The following is a 16,966-nucleotide window of genomic DNA, read 5'->3' as shown; positions in this document are numbered from 1 at the left end:
TAAAAATTGTTAGCATTTTTGTTTTTTGGAATGTCCACAAAGTCGAAAGAATGTGGATTATTTTAGTTTCTTTGAACTTTCTATTTTTTCTATAATGTTTCCAAGAGAAATCGGCAATCAAAACCATAGACGTTAGCAATTTGGCGTTTGCTATACGGGCACATACAAAACTAAACACACCCAACAAGGTGAAAGAAAGTAACTTACTTTCTCCATGGAATTTACAATCACATTCAGTATAAAGAAATAACAACTAATTTTATATGGATATACTAAAAGAAACCACTACATATAGATGTAATAAGGTAACCCAATGTACAAGACTTTCGCTATTTAGCGCGGGGTATGGGAAAGGTCCAATACACGTGTCAATATATATGGGTGAAAAATATTTAAGGAAGAGAGTAATTATTTGTTTGCAAAGATGAATTGTTTGATGAGTTGGCAAAGTTGATCAGAGACATGGGAGCAAGGATTGTGTGTGAGGAAACCATGATGTTGCCCTTCAAATTCAACAAAAGTGATGTCTTTGCCAACTTGTTTTAATCTCTTTGCATAATCTTCCACTCTGTCTTTCATTATCTCTTTGCCACCGACTATAACAAGCATTGGATCAAGATTTACCATTTTTAGGTTTGGACTCCATGGTCCAAATGGATTTGCTATTGGATCATCTCTATCTTCTCCTTTTGGTAGAGATAATCTCCAAAACCTAAAAAGAGAATGAGAAATCAAAAGTTAAAAAGATTTCTTAAGTTAATGTTGTTGTCGTTTCGTTTAATTTTAATCAAGTTAAATGTAATTGAATAATTAAGGGACACCCACGCTATCTAAAATACCCTTCATATAATATGTGATGGGAAGTATCAAATGGAGGATAATGATTAGATTTGAACGGGAGGGTTATGATATTACTCTTTAATTTGAGTGTAGACTACAAATAAATAAGTTTGACTTTACAGCTGGTGAACATTCGAAAATCAGTTTTTCTTCAGAATTAATTATCACGTTATCTCACCTACTATATTCAAAAGACATTTTCTTTCTCTTGCATCACCTTTCTTGACCAACCAATAATATCTTAGGTTCACCAAACATATCATGCAATTATGTCAAAATTTAAAAAATTACTATAATTGTGTGATTTATTTTATATTTTATGGATGTTTAACATTATCCTAACAATAATCTATACATGATATATTGCAGAGTTTTAGCAAAAATAAAATATTGCTTGCCAGTGTAAGTGATACACGTCACCTTATAGACTTTCTAACTTTTGGGCATGGGCGAAGTTTCGGGTTATTATATTAATTACATTCATATTTATATGAAATTTTTTTTGCAACGAGAACATGAAATATGTTTAATCTTAGTGGTAAATGTTTTGTTGCTTAAACTGAAAGTCGTGGGTTAATATGATCTATTTCCTCCATTTTATTATAATTTTTTTTTTATCATGTTAAATAAGAAGAAGGTGGATAACGTAACACGTGGTATGATTAGACCGGTGATTACAAACTTTGGTGTTATTATTACCTTTTACTTTTCCTATTTTAGACTTAATGACTATTATATTCACTTATTGCCTATTCACATATAGTCCACTGTCCACTATTATTATATCAAAAGATTAAGCCGCAGCCATAGAACGAACGACATTATAAAGGCTATTATTGGCTTATTGCGCTTTTGGGATGATACTGGTATAGCATGAATCAGAAGAAAGATGATTTCACATCAAATCATGATTAAATTTTTTCTGGAATTCTAGTACTGTTGAACGATATGATCAGGTCAGCAAAAAATCCTGAAATCATCCACTATTGGCAACTCATACTGTTGGGGTATTCATCAGTCCAAATCCGCACAGGATCAAACCGGACTTAGAACAAACCAGCTTATATCGGAATTTTGATAATTTAAGATGTAGAGATCAAATTCGTTATCTTTAAATCGGACTTAGAACAAACCGATCATTTTAAGATGTGAATAACTCATATTGTCGGCTTATCTTAATACTTTAAGTAAAAAAAAAAAAATGACCAGATCTAAAACCGATTTTAAAAGATTTTTGAACAGGAATAAAGACCGAAAAAGAAAAAAAAAAATATTTGACCCACAGACCATGTATTATGTATTAAAAAACAATAGTTTAATGTCACTAAAAGAAATTAAGTTCAGAAAAATAAGTCTGATTTACTAAATATATACTTTGTTTTTGTCAGGAAATTCAATAATTTTAATAAACAATTCTTTATAACCTTTTATAATTGTCTTATTCACATTAATTGTTCTTATAAAGTAAAACTGGTTGAATAATTAAAAAAATAGCATTGATTATAGGCTAATGCACAGTGATTGTTCACATCAGTCGTTGAATTAGCAATTTGGCATGATAAAAATATTAGAAATGAGGTGGGAGATAACGAAATTGTCATTTTTATTTAAATAAAATAATAAATAATGCATACCGACACACCTACTACTTTTGGACTTCATAAATCATACGGGATAACATATTAATAGGTACTGTATCGACTGTCGATGACGTATTCAACTTGGCATTAACAAACAAGCTAGTAACAAAAGATAATTTCAAATTTGAAGAATGGAAATATCATGCGTTTTTTAATAGAAAGTTTTGACAATGACCTTTTTATTTCTAGTTTTGTTGGCTTGACGCTTTTTGTTTCCCTCATTTACTCTGTATCATTTTAGGTTATCCTGAAAAGATTGCCCTATTCTCATAAAAGTTTATAGGGTTTATAATCTTACTCTTAAAAATAAAATAAAATTGGTTCATTACTTTTGTCTCTTCTCAATTCCGCACAAACAAATTTTAATAAAGTACTATTGATGTATGGGGCACACAATTAGAGACGGATGTGAGTATTTTATTAGTGTTCGATGCACACAATACATACGAAAATTTTATAAAATCTAGCTTAATTAATATATCAGCGTGTTTCAACAATTAAGTATTAAGGATTTATCTATATTTTACGTGAACACTAAAGTGCTCAGAAGTTAATTAGTTTATATAATAGAGATTAAGAGATGTGATAGATTGTAAGATCGTTCATTTTAAGAATGAAATACGGAATACTCGGTAGTCGGTAGTCGGTACTAAGAAACAACAAAATTATCACCAATTTTTAAATGGACTTGGTCCATACTAAATTTATTGTGAACCATGTCTTAAAATAAAGTCAACAACTTGTTCCCAATTTATTTTGGCATTTTATTAAGATTATTATGATAAAAATGTAAATTAGTATCGTTGATACATGTTTTGTGCTTGAATAATGTGATTTTAAGTCACGATTCGCTTTTAAAAATATAGGGTTACTATGCTTCAAAAAATGGTTACTATGTTTAAGAATTTTGGTGTTTAGTTTATTATAGTTACTATATGAACAATAAAGGTCACTATGAGTGTCAAAAGGTGCTAGAGAAAACTATTAATTTTGGGTCCACACTAATATTATTGTGGACCAGGTACACGCAAGAATAAAAATTATATATTTCTTAAATCTTAAGTATCGGAGATGTTGAAGTTGTCAATGTTCTCTTCACCTTTTTAATGGAGAAATATTAAGAGAAGTTACCTGTCAAGGGAGTCCAAGGTAAGAACGGGTTCAGGAGGACCGTCAGCCTCGGATTTGGTCCTAAGAGACCCGCCAAAAAATGGAGCTAAAAGCACATACCCACAAACCCGGAGCGGAGATAGTCCGGGTGACCCGGACCCTAGACGGACAGCCAGATGATGAGCTATATTTCCACCAGAAGAGTCTCCCATTATGAAAACCTTATCAAAGTCAACTCCATCTTCCAGCAACTTATTGCATGTATTTTGATTGTTATAATAGTAGTCGTCATTTCTAGGGTTACTTTCTTGATCTCTTTGTTTAGCCTGTTTTTGTAGCCATTTTACTGCGTTAAATCCATCTTCTATTGCTGCTGGAAGCCTGTGTTCTGGTGCCAATCTGCTTATTCAAAAACCAAAAACCAAAATAAAATAATTGAACTACTTTAGTACATACACAAACTCATACATTATTTAAATAAATAATTACTCCGTAATAAATAAAATACGTTTCTCCAAATTGGAACTAGCTTCATGTAAGGGCGGAATTAGGGGGTTGACGGGGACTATAGCCTCCCCTATCAGCCAAATATGTTACTATATACTTAATACTTCCTCCGTTCTTAAATAGTTGCACCATTTTGACTTTTGACACTATTCACTTGTCTTGCTTTTACCTCAATTTTCTACTAATAAATAAAATTAAAAATTATTATACAAAGTATTATTAGGTTTTTCTTAATATATTTTTTAAAATATATACACTTTTTATAATTTTTACTAATAGATAATTATAAATATTGATGGTCAAAGTTATGCGTTGGCAAACATGAATGTCAAAACGATGCAACTATTTAATTAGGAACGGAGGAATTAAAGAAGAGTATTAAAGAAGACGTTGGCTTAGTTGCTTAACATACTTGTGAAAAAGCTCTTTGTTACTGCTACTTAATCTTAGCTAGGTTTGAACGTAGATAAGCCTTTTTGTTAAAATGATCTTTTTCCTAGCTCTGTCACTTACTACATGTAGAAAATATTGTTGCACATTCTATTTTAAAAACCTAGCTAGAAAAAAGTTATCACCTCTCTAAAATAATACTGTGTGTGTGGTACGGAGTACTCCATAATGGTTAATTAGTGATTAAATTATCTAAATCTATATATTAAACCCCTTATAAGTACTAATTAAGCTTGAGTTATGAATAGAGTGTAGGATTCATGAAGGGTTTTTAAGCTATTTTCGTACAAAATATCCAACTTTTCTGCGTTCCTGTTTTCCATATAAGAAGTTAGCTAAAAGGCATTTTGAGGGTATAATACATACACAACAATTACTGATCATGAGTGATGAAAGAGAAGACTAGCCCAACATTCTATTGTACCTTCAAAATGCCTTTAAGCTACCTTCTTAAATGGCGTTATGTCCCTTTCATACCAACTTAAATCTTTCATTTGTTGAATAAAAAAGGTTAAACACTTTCATCTCCTATACAATTTTTTTTATTTTCACTGATTGCATGAGCCACAAGTGCGTAAAACATGTAGAGTCATGTGACCTATATCGTATTTTATATATATAATTAGTTTTTTTTTTTTTTGAATAAGCCACGAGAGCAATATAAATTACAAATGAGGTGGGGGGTTCGGTCGAATCCCATACATCCATAGCTCTCGATCAGTCCCGTATATAAGATTTGTAAACTTAAATTTACTTTTTAGTGAGGGTTATCGGTTATATGTTGATATGATGTGGTATTAAATTAAGTAGTTGTTGAAGCATTTTTATGCTAGCTCATGAGTCATGATGATGTAATTAATAGACTGGTAAATTACGTGGTTTATCTGGAAGGGAAAAAAAGTCAAATTTTTATAAAAAAACGTAAAAGCACGGTCCGACAGTAGACTAACTAGCTTGAAAAAAAAATACTCCGTATTTTATTTCCGACATTATGCTCATAAGTAGCTTCTTATTTCAACTAGGATTTGGTTACGATACTCTAACTAAACCCGTTAGGCAAATGAATGAATCTATAATAGCTGGATCAATAATTGAGATTCGACCCGACAAAGTTTAACCCAATCTATTTATACCCTATCAAATTAAAATAAAGTTTGAACGAACAACGTCTAACCGAGACAAACCAATTTGGCACCATGCATGAAGTTCAATTGAAAAATATTATCTTTAGTTACAATTTGATTCATGTATATAATTATACGGAGTACATACAATAATAACGAGATAACCTATAATGCAATATTAAAAATACATTATTGTCTTCATATTTCAACTAAATCTAAAATATCTAATAACAATCAATAAGCTATTTTAGCAAAAATATGTGGTCATGTCAGAAATGAATTTACCGTACTTATAATATAGGTAATAATTGAATAAAAATCCTCTATGGAAGTAGAAAGGAATTTTAAAAGCTAAAAAATAAAATTTCAGTGTAAAAGTGTAGCATAATTGGATGCATAAATTATATATACCATGTTTACTCAACCCAAATTACATACTCCGTATAAAAGTCAAAGAAACTCCGTTAATTTATTCCCTTATTTTGGACCGTAAAAAAAAAAAAAAAAATAAATAAATAAATAAAAAAAAAAATAACCGAGTGGAGTGGACATCCAACTAACCTGTAGTCAGGTGCAATAACAAGGGCTTGAAGTTGAGAGGACAGCCGAAGGCAGCAGTTATGACCGTTAGGCCACGTGCGTGAGCCAAGGCAGAAACCTCCTCCATGTATGTAGTACAAAATTGGCAACTTTTTGTTGTTACTATTCTTATAACTAGGCTTATACACTCTTAAATATAGTTGGTGTTTCTCATCAAACAAACAATCTTCCCATTCAACTAAACAACCTTCTCCAACTACTTCATGGCTATTCTTTTTATTATAAACTCCGAAATCAATTTCCGATTCATTTGCCCTATAAACTGACCCGTCACTGTATAGTTGGAGGACTCCAAAACAGTCTTCAGACACTTCTGCTAAGGATCCCATACGCGACTGTTTTTGTATGTTACGTACTACTTTCTCCTCCTACTTTGTTAGAGAGTTTTATGAGATAATAAGACATGACTTTTGTTGAAGCTAAGGCCAAGCTATTTATAGAAATTATAGAACGAGGGCATAAAAGTAAAAGTGCATGATACAATCCAATAGTATATAATTGGTGCATATAGGATGAATATGATTGGTAACTATTTTGTTGCGTACTTAAATATGGTCCCATCAACAAGTTGAATGCATATAATATGTATTAGAAAATTAGAATTGATAAGAACATGAGCTATGAATTGATTGAATTCCACTCCTTTGTGCGTGGCCCTTGAACTTGACTCTCAATGTATATGATGCATGAATGGAAATTTAGCTCATGTTATGATGCATGAATGGTTGATGTACTATACCCATGACTAGCACTAGCTAGCTCTTCTTTTTTTTTTTCTTGGAAATTTATCTTACTAGTTTGTCTAGTATAAATATCAAAATAGTCCAAAACATTATATTAATACAAAATCACATAACGGCGGGACACGATTGCAGGCTTGCAGTTTTATATACAGACCTGTTGAGTAAAATATCGTTAATATAAAATTGTTCAACAATATTGTGTCACGTTGCCGACCTCCAATGAAAACATTTAATTTATCAACTAGAAAATATTTGGTTGATCGGATACATTCTAAATCGTTGAATAAGTCGATTGAATTAATAACGTCTATAAAAGTAAAATTGGTGTGCAAGTGGGAAAAACACGTGATGATCGTACAAATAAAAAGAGTGAAATAGGAGGTGTTGATGGTGAAAGTGGCAATGCGGCAAAGTGTGTAACAATGCTTACATTGAAACTTTATTGACTCTCCCTCCCTAAGAATGGGCAGCCATAAAGATAAAAAGCCAAGGCCAAAAAGAATTGAAAGCGATTTATGGAACCAAATTATATAATTATTCCATCGCTTCAATTTATATACTGTAGTTAGTACGGCCATACTAAGTGGAGTACTCCGTATTTGATTTTTGTTTTGGTGTATTATTTTTTTTTATTATTATTAAACCTACCAATTCTTACGATATTCTGAGAGTGACTTTTTAACGCTTCTATGGTTTTAGGCTTTTAGCCTTTCCTTCCTACCAAACGTTCATTTTTTTTTTTTTGGAAATCAGATCATTCATGCAAAAACTTGTATTGCAATAGTACGAATTGCACGTTGTGCACTTGTGCGTTTATGTTCGTTTATTTAAATGACTAGAATTTGAATAAGAACATAGATATATACTCGTTCATTTAAGCTTATAAACACCCCGTTCATTTATATTTATGGAAAAATCTTTTACTTTGAAAAGGACTAACTACATACTTCTATGTATTATATAACATGTTTTTTAGGTCGGGGACTCTAGTTTAATCAAGCCTTGTTTACACGGAATACGTACGAGGTACAACTTACGGAGATACCATAAAAGTAATGTGTTTCCGATCATTCTCTTTTAGGACCGGTTTACATAAAATCATGTTAACTTGGCAAATATGAGGCCCATTTAGTATATATATATGGACTCGCAAAGTATGAAATTTGAGGTGACTAAACTGTTGGATCGTCAAAGTACATCGGCAGCCGAAATAGTATTTGATTTCTCCAACTAGATCTCCACTCAGATTTCGGATAATTGGATATGAAGAAATACTAGAAATTTTACGCGGCTCCGATTCTAATTAAGCTAGAATTGAATTGTAAACAAGGATAGTGGTATATTGGATAAGAACAGATGAGATGATGATTTACTAATATCTGTGGCTAATTATTAAACTAACAACGTGCTCAAATTCTGAACACGGATACGACTATCATTTCCTTTTTTGACTTTCTAATGTTTCTATCCTCCAACTGTAGCTTCTAAAGTTGTACGTAGTAATTAACTTTTTGTTTCCTCAATTTTCTAGCGACACTGTAACTATAATTCTGAGGTAGAGGCTCCTCTCAAGAGTTAGACCTAGCTAATGAATTACTATAGAGAATTGAAACGAGAAGCGGGCCATTAAACTTCTATAAACATATGAGAATTAATTAATACTCTCTCCGTCCCTTAATACTCGCACCGTTTTGACTGAACACGCTTGTCAATGTACAACTTTGACCACCAATATCTTTAACTACATATTATAAAAACATTTAAAAATATTAATATTTTAAAAATATACGTAAGATGAAGCCAACAATATATTATATACTAGCATTTGTTTTCATATACTAGAAATAAAATAGGGTCAAATTGAATTATGTGAATAGTGCAAAAAGTCAAAACGGTGCAAGTATTAAGGGACAGAGGGAGTAATGTGTTTGAAAACTCTAATTTAATGATAAAAAATGTGTAAACATTTTGAAAATAGAAGAATTGCTTAGTTTTAGCTTATTGGTTAATTTAAATGGAAAAGTCGAGGATATGAAATAGGTGAAAATGAACTAGTTATATTTTATCTGTTTTATTGTCCACATTTCCCCCTCAATATTGATAGAAAACCATGCAAAACAAAATTAAACAAGTAAAAATAGATTTCTTAAATTTCCGTATTAACTTGATTTCCAAATAAAGGGTAAATAATCAAGCTTCGCTATCTAATATATATGCTTTTTTTTTTACGCATAGCACACCCGGTTCACCGGAGTTTAGCTCCGACTACATCCGGATCGACCCGTGTCGCACACCTTGTTTATGGTGGGTGAGTCTCCCAACAAGAGTTTCTGCATACGGCGAGGCTCGAACTCGAGACCTCTCTTAAGCGACATCAAGTTGCTTACCACTTGAGTCAACTATATGTTGGTATCTAGTATATATGTGTTGTGGGTCTAGCCCACTTGTTGCACAAGTAAGTCATTTATCTTGTGTTTGTGAGCCCAAAATGTTGGATTATGTTTTTAGTCCACTTGGGCTAAATGGGTTGGCTTTTCTTAGAAGCCTTGGAGTGTTTTGATGTTTAGTGATGACCTAAGGTGAGTTAGGTTAGCTGGGTGAGAAATCAGATTAAACACACACTCAAAAAAGGAGAGGAGAGAAAGAGAAGAGAGAGTTCGTAGTTTTCAGGGCAGCCATCAGAAAACTGCTGTTTGCCGGAGATTGAACGGTCGGATCGTGCTGATTTTTGGTCATCTTGTTGAGGATACATAGGGCCTCATTTTGAACAGTTGGATCATCGTTTGGAGCTCTGGTTTGTCCGTGGTCTCTTCTGGACTGAACCTACGTTTTTGGGTGATATTCTTCATCTCTTGTCTCTTAGTTTGTTGATCTCTTATGTATGAAAGTGTTGGTGGGTTGTGAACCTTTGTATGTCTGATTTGGGTTCTTTTTCCCTCAATTTTATCATAATAAGAGAAGGTGACAATGGTGGACTCCTCACTAGTCCCGTGATTTTTACTCTTTACATCGAAGGGGTTTTCCATGTATAATTCGTGTGTTGTTGATTGCATTGTGTCCTCCCGCATTTGATATTTGTTGCTGTCCATTATTGGTTGATTGTTAGGTTATTTATTTGGTGGATTATTTGTGGTGAATTGGAGTTGTATTGTTTGGTTGATTGTCTTGGAGGTGATCCTTGTGGATATATAGTTATTATACTACTAGGGTCCTATCAGTTGGTATCAGAGCGGGGTTTAATTTGATCATTGTTGTGGAGTCTACTAGTAGTAGTGGAGGTAGTTCAATGGTTAAATTGACATCAACCAATTATTCCATCTGGAGACCGATGATGGAGGATTTGCTATATTGCAAAGGTTTATATGATCCAATTGAAACAACCACAAAAGGCGATGGCACTAGTGGAAAAACAGTCATTTGCGTCGGTCATTTAAGCTCATTTGCGTCGCACATTGGTGCGACGCAACTGGCTGCGACGCAAATGAAAAAAGTCATATGCGTCGCACATTTAGGCGACGCAAATAAGAGTCATTTGCGTCGCAGATTAGTTAAAGTGCAACGCAAATGACATTTTTTTTAACATGTAGAAAAGTCATTTGCGTCGCAGTTTAGCTAAACTGCGACGCAAATAACTTTTCAATATGTTAAAAAAAAGTCATTCGCGTCGCAGATTAGCTAAAGTGCGACGCAAATGACTTTTCATCATGTTAAAAAAAGGTCATTTGCGTTGCAGTTTTAGCTAATCTGCGACGCAAATGACTTTTGGATATTCTAAAAAAATGAGCTGCTGATTTTATTTAATCCACAGATTAAATAAAATGAGCTGCTGATTTTATTTAATCCACAGATTAAATAAAATAAGCAGCTTTCAGTACTCTTATATTCAGAGCATAAATATAAAAGTAAACTAGGTGAAAATTTCGACAATGTTTTCTTTGTAATTTGACCTTCCTCTATACATGGGAATGTTAAAATACATTAATATATACCTGTCAAAACAGTTTACAACCCAATAAAAGGCAAATTCACCATAGATCAACCAACATGTTGATAACCTAACTACACTTTAAACATAAAAGTTTAAGTTAAATATTACAATAAACTAGCTAGCTAGAGATGGAGTTCAAATTAAGTACAAAGCTAAATATCGATATTCTCATAACGTAATCAATCCAAATATCTTTAACCTCGGTAATTTCCTCCGGTGAATAAGGTGGTGTTCTTGAAAACACCTACAAGTGTTCAAAAGCATTGGTACAATTCTGGTAATACATAGCATTCTATTTACCATTTCATTTTCTAGGAATCCAACCACAGAAATCAGAAATAAAAACAGGAATTGTCAAAGATGTCTGATGTTTTGTCTAAAACTATTCGCTTGTGTTAGCAGCAATTGTCAAAGATGGCGGTTGGTGGAGGATTGATCGTCTCCTTTTGATCAGACTTACCTACTTACCTTTACTGGGGTTTAAGGATGAGCCTGATGGATATCTTAGAGTTGCTGCAGCAAAGGAAGTCCCTTCCTGTTTGTGAGAATAGAACAGAATTTGAATTGATGGTTAGTTAACTTTAAATTGTTTAACAATTATTTTCAGATTGCCTTCAGATCATATTTCTGCATCCAAAAAGCTACCATGATTCATGAATGTAGCCTTATTCTGGGACTTTAATATAGAGTTTATATTTGTTAAAGTGTCTTTATTTTGTGACTCTTGCATAATACATTACTAAAGCAAAGCTATAACACACCGAAACCAGGAAATCAAGAATTATCTGTGTTCAGTTTTGCCAAGTGGATTCATGTTCCAGCTTGTCCTAAAAACAAGCTGGATAACAATTCAAATCTTTTGGTATTGCCCCTTGTGATCTTATTGTTGCAGGTTATTGGAAAAGGGTCAAGAAGAAAAAATATGCTATTGCATTAGCAAGCTGGATAATTTTAAGAAACAATGAAGAAGTTGCTAAAAATGTGCAAAGAGTGGAAGCTATTGATGCCTGCCAAGCGGAATTGAAAGCTGTCCTTCTAGCTGTTCAACATGCCTATTCAACGCATATAAGAAGTTCTAGAGTCTGCACAAGTAGAGCTGGAGTGGTGAGTAACATTAGAAATTTTCCTGCTTGCAGATTTGACTTGGTCACTTTGATTGGGGATATTATGAGCATTTCTGGAAAACTTGATGGGTGCTCAATAGAGGAATGCAGCAAGGACCAAACTTTGAAGGCAAGAGAGATGGCAGCTGAGTTTAGGGAAAAGTGTTTTTAGGGTTGTTCCTGCTTTTCTTGGTTGTTTCTTTTCTTTTGTTTTTTTGTATGTTTGTACTGCCAAAAAAAAAAAACAATTCAAATCAAATGCAAAATGTAACTACAATCACAAACAAATCCAATTTTCCAAATGAATAATGCATCCAAAAACCGAAGGGCTTCCAGATGAATCAACTAACAAGCTCCATGAACAATAATAAAGTTGTTAGAGTTCAACAATGACTTATCTGAAATTCCATTTACGTTTACACAAATATCCGATCTCCTGGGTCTTTTACTCCAATCCATGTCCACAACTTCACCAGACATCATTGCTTCCCTCAAGTGTATCGAAACCGCTTTCAAATTTACATTTGGAAATCGAAATTCCCTGCTAAATCATAGAAAAACAACAATAATTCATATCCTTATTTGGAGAACATATCAGAAGTGTGTAAACCCTAGATTAAACATCAACAACAAAGAAGCATCTAAAATCAAAATCCAAAAATTCAAACAATCAGTGATCAACAGCTCAAATTACGAACAAAAGAACAACACAATAAAATCCCTATTTTAAGAAAAGTCAATAATAAATAAAACCCAGAAAAATGAGAGACTTTGCTTACATGGGTTTTCCTCTTCAACAGTGCCATCCAAGCTCCAGAAGTGCTGAAAAAACGACGATTTTCAGAAGAAAAAAAATGCGGAAGTTTTTTGTAGAAAAAATGCTGGAGACACAAGATCCAAAGGAATCAAGAACAAAGAACTGGCATCAAAAACCAAAATCCTCAATTAAAAGTTCAAAAAATTAAAAAAAATCACGAACTAACATAAATAAACCCTAGATTCAACAAAAACAATACAAAAAACGGGCAAAGTTGATTGAACTTGGAAATCACGATAGGGAGAGAGAAATACCTCAGCAACAAGGTACTAAAGGACGGCGGCGACTCCGGTGAGGTAAACCAAAGATCCAACACCAAAACATCGGCACTTCAATGTATTTCCCCACCTTTGAGATGTCGCCCTATTCATCGTTCTGAAACCTAGCGTTTTGCCTCTTCCAGCCGGTTTGAAAGAGGTTGAATTTTCAGAGAAGATAGAGAGATTTAGATGGGTTGGTGGAAATTTGGAAAGAAGATATGAGAGAGAGAGATGAGAGAGAGGGAGGGGGAGGGGGAGGGGGAGGGGGGGGGAGGCGGAAAGAGATCCTCGGTGAAATCGAAAGGGTTAATTACTCATACGGACAACTAAATGTTCTGCGTCGCTCATTTGTATAACTGTGACGCAAATGAAATGTAAATTACGTCGCAGAATAGTTAAAGTGCGACGCACATGATTAAGATGACCGTTTTAACGTACATTGCGTCAGTACTTAATAAATCACCGACGCAATCGATATATTTCTATTAAAATTGGTACATTTGCGTCATTCATTATAATGAGCGACACAATATTAGCGACGCAAATGTGCCTTTTTCTACTAGTGTGGCACCATTTCTAAACCTGAAAGACCAGAGAAAATGGAAGAGAAAGATTGGGGAAAGTTAAAGAGGAAAACTTTGGGGACTATTAGGCAGTGGGTTGATATTAGCATTTTCAACCATGTGTCTCAGGAGTCCGACCCATATGATTTGTGGAAGAAACTGGAAGGTCTTTATGAAAGGAAGACCGCACATAACAAAGCTTCATTAATCAAGAGACTTGTTAATTTGAAATTGAAAGGTGGAAAGTCTGTTTCTGAGCATTTAAGTGACTTTCAGGATATTATTAACAAGCTGACTACTATGAAGATTGTTCTTGATGATGAATTACAGGCTTTGTTCTTGTTGAGTTCTTTGCCAGATAGTTGGGAAACCTTGGTTGTGACTATTAGTAACTCTGCTCCAGAAGGTGTTCTATCTTTGGATGTGATCAAAGAAAGCATGTTCAATGAAAAGATAAGAAGAAATGAGATGGGAGTTGATAATTCACATGCTCTTGTTGTTGAGAATCGTGGAAGAAGCAAGAGTAAGGGTCCCAAAGGCCGTGATAACTCAAAGGGGAGGTCCAAGTCTAGAGACAAAGAGACTAGGACATGTCATTATTACAACAAGCCTGGCCATATCAAAAAGTTTTGCTACCGTTGGAAGAGAGAACAAGGTAAGAAGAAAGACTCACAAAAACAGGGAGATGATAAAAATACTGCAGCAACCGCTTCTAAGAGTGATGATGATGTCGCTTTGATTTGTGCAACTAGTGAGTGTCATCATGTAGGGAGTTCTGACACAGAGTGGCTTGTAGATTCAGGTGCTTCATATCATTGTGTTCCCAAAAGGGAGTATTTCACGGACTATCGATCAGGTGATTTTGGTAGTGTGAAGATGGGGAACAAGAGCTCAGCTAGCATTGTTGGTTTGGGTGATATTCGTGTGAAGACAAGTGTTGGGTGCATGCTTACATTGAAGAATGTGCGCCATATTCCTGATTTACGTCTTAACTTGTTGTCTGCAAATGTCCTTGATCTAGAAGGGTGATACACCTTTGGTGATGGTAAGTGGAAGTTGTCTAAGGGATCGATGATAGTTGCTCGTGGCGAGTTGTGTTGCTCTTTGTATAATACATACTTGAGTGTATGTTCTGGTGAGCTGAATGCAGTTGAAGAAAAGAATTCTCCAATTTTGTGGCATCGGAGGCTAGGCATATGAGTGACAAGGGGATCAAACTATTAGCAGGTAAATCTCTTATTCCTGTTGATAAATCAATTTCTCTTGACCCTTGTGATCATTGTTTGGCAGGTAAACAACATAGAGCTTCCTTTTCTAGGAAGTCCACCAGAAGGCAAGAAAAGTTGGAGTTAGTTCACTCCGATGTTTGTGGTCCTATTGAGGTGGAGTCTCTTGGTGGCAATAGATATTTTGTCACTTTCATTGATGATGCTACTCGAAGAACTTGGGTGTATATTTTGAAGGCAAAAAGCCAAGTGTTCGAGATTTTCAAAAAGTTTCATGCCATGGTAGAAAGGGAGACCGAAAGAAAGTTGAAGTGTCTTCGATCTGACAATGGTGGTGAGTATACTTCGAATGAGTTCAAGTATTATTGCTCACAACATGGCATTAGATATGAGAAGACAGAGCCCGGCACACCACAACACAATGGAGTTGCCGAGAGGATGAACAGAACCATTGTTGAGAAGGTGAGGTGCATGCTTAGAAGGTCTGATCTTCCTAAGACATTTTGGGGTTGAGAAGGTGAGGTGCATGCTTAGAATGTCTGATCTCCCTAAGATATTTTGGGCCGAAGCAGTGCAATGTGCCGTGTATTTGATTAATCGATCTCCATCGATTCCTCTTGGTCTTGACATTCCAGAAAGAGCATAGAAGGGACGTGATCCCACTTATTCACATTTGAGAGTCTTTGGCAGCAAGGCATACATGCATGTGCCTAAAGAACAGAGGTCAAAGCTTGATTCGAAATACAATCCATGTGTGTTTGTTGGGTATGGGGATGAAGAGTATGGTTTCAGACTCTACGATCTAGAAAAGAAGAAGGTAGTGAGAAGCAGAGATGTAGTATTCTTTGAGCACGAGAAGGGTGCAGATTTTCTGAGTACAAGGTACACTTCTACTTCAGATTTGTCTTTTGATACTAATGTCTCTACTTCTACTCCTCCTGCTATTCCGCCAGCAAATGAGAATGTCGAGAATGTACTTGATGATGTACATGATGATGTTGGTGAGGTACAACCTGATAATAATGTACCAAATCATGTTGATGATGATGATGATCTTGATGATTCTTTATCTAATGAAGAAATCCATGAGGAAGATGTACATGAGGAAGTGGTTCATGAAGAGGTCCATGAGCAGGGGGAGCAACCTACCCCTCAAGTGGAGGATACACATGTTCTAAGGTCCACTAGAGAGCGTAAACCTTCAACAAAGTATCCAAGCTCATAGTTCATTCTAGTTAGTGAAGATGGAGAGCCAGAGAACTATCAAGAGGTGTTGTCTCATGATGAGAAAAACCAGTGGCTCGATGCAATGAAGGAGGAGATGGATTCCTTGGAAAAGAATGACACCTATGAGCTAGTGAAGCCTCCCAAGGGCAAGAAAGTCTTGAGAAACAGATTGATTTTCAAGAACAAGAAAGATGGTGAGAAGATAGTGAAGCGCAAAGCCAGATTGGTGGTAAAGGGATGCAACCAGAAAAAGGGCATTGATTTTGATGAGATCTTCTCTCCGGTGGTTAAAATGACATCTATCAGAACTGTGTTGGGTTTAGCAGCAAGTCTTGATCTTGAGTTGGAGCAACTTGATGTAAAAACTGCATTTTTACATGGTGACTTGCATGAAGAGATCTACATGGAGCAACCTGAAGGTTTTGAAGAAAAAGGGAAAGATAAACTTGTTTGCAAGTTGAAGAAGAGTCTTTATGGGCTTAAACAGGCACCAAGGCAGTGGTACCGGAAATTTGATTCGTTTATGACAAGAAATGGTTATAAACGTACTACAGCCGATCCTTGTGTGTATTTCAGAAAGTTCCCTGGAGGTAATTTCATCATCCTTCTTTTATATGTAGATGATATGCTGATAGTTGGACAAGATGCAGATATGATTCAAAGTTTGAAGAATGCATTGTCCAAGTCATTTGACATGAAAGACTTGGGTCCTGCAAAGCAAATCTTAGGCATGGAGATTGCTCGTGACAGGAAAGCTGGGAAATTGTG

At 34.7% G+C, this 16,966-nt stretch overlaps 1 protein-coding gene and 1 long non-coding RNA gene across 2 annotated transcripts; both read right to left on the bottom strand.

Annotated features, from left to right (window-relative positions):
• Window positions 1–189: 189 nt before the first annotated feature.
• On the bottom strand, window positions 190–6,689 carry LOC110798193 (probable carboxylesterase 15). Its single transcript, XM_022003359.2, has 3 exons — window positions 6,233–6,689; window positions 3,612–3,989; window positions 190–712 (listed from the first exon to the last, which is right to left on the bottom strand). The coding sequence occupies exons 1-3, from the start codon at window positions 6,598–6,600 to the stop codon at window positions 409–411; spliced, it is 1,050 nt and encodes a 349-aa protein (XP_021859051.1). The 5' UTR covers window positions 6,601–6,689; the 3' UTR covers window positions 190–408.
• A 5,739-nt stretch (window positions 6,690–12,428) lies between these two features.
• Window positions 12,429–13,408, bottom strand: LOC110800476 (uncharacterized). Its single transcript, XR_002536663.2, has 3 exons — window positions 13,177–13,408; window positions 12,885–12,927; window positions 12,429–12,646 (listed from the first exon to the last, which is right to left on the bottom strand). It is a non-coding gene; the product is annotated as an uncharacterized lncRNA (long non-coding RNA).
• Between the last annotated feature and the right edge of the window lie 3,558 nt (window positions 13,409–16,966).

This window comes from Spinacia oleracea, chromosome 6 (assembly GCF_020520425.1).
Source record: "Spinacia oleracea cultivar Varoflay chromosome 6, BTI_SOV_V1, whole genome shotgun sequence".
Lineage (NCBI taxonomy): Eukaryota > Viridiplantae > Streptophyta > Magnoliopsida > Caryophyllales > Amaranthaceae > Spinacia > Spinacia oleracea.
The sequence above is the reverse complement of the archived record's forward strand: the minus strand, read 5'-3'. Positions and strand labels throughout refer to the sequence as shown.

What these genes read in the sequence shown, in the direction of transcription:
- LOC110798193 (XM_022003359.2), bottom strand. Translation starts at nt 6,600, where the DNA reads ATGGGATCCTTAGCAGAAGTGTCTGAAGACTGTTTTGGAGTCCTCCAA. An exon ending in GTTATTGCACCTGACTACAG is followed by an intron (nt 3,990 to 6,232) that starts GTTAGTTGGATG and finishes TTGAATAAGCAG; the next exon opens with ATTGGCACCAGAACACAGGC. An exon ending in ACCTTGGACTCCCTTGACAG is followed by an intron (nt 713 to 3,611) that starts GTAACTTCTCTT and finishes TTCTCTTTTTAG; the next exon opens with GTTTTGGAGATTATCTCTAC.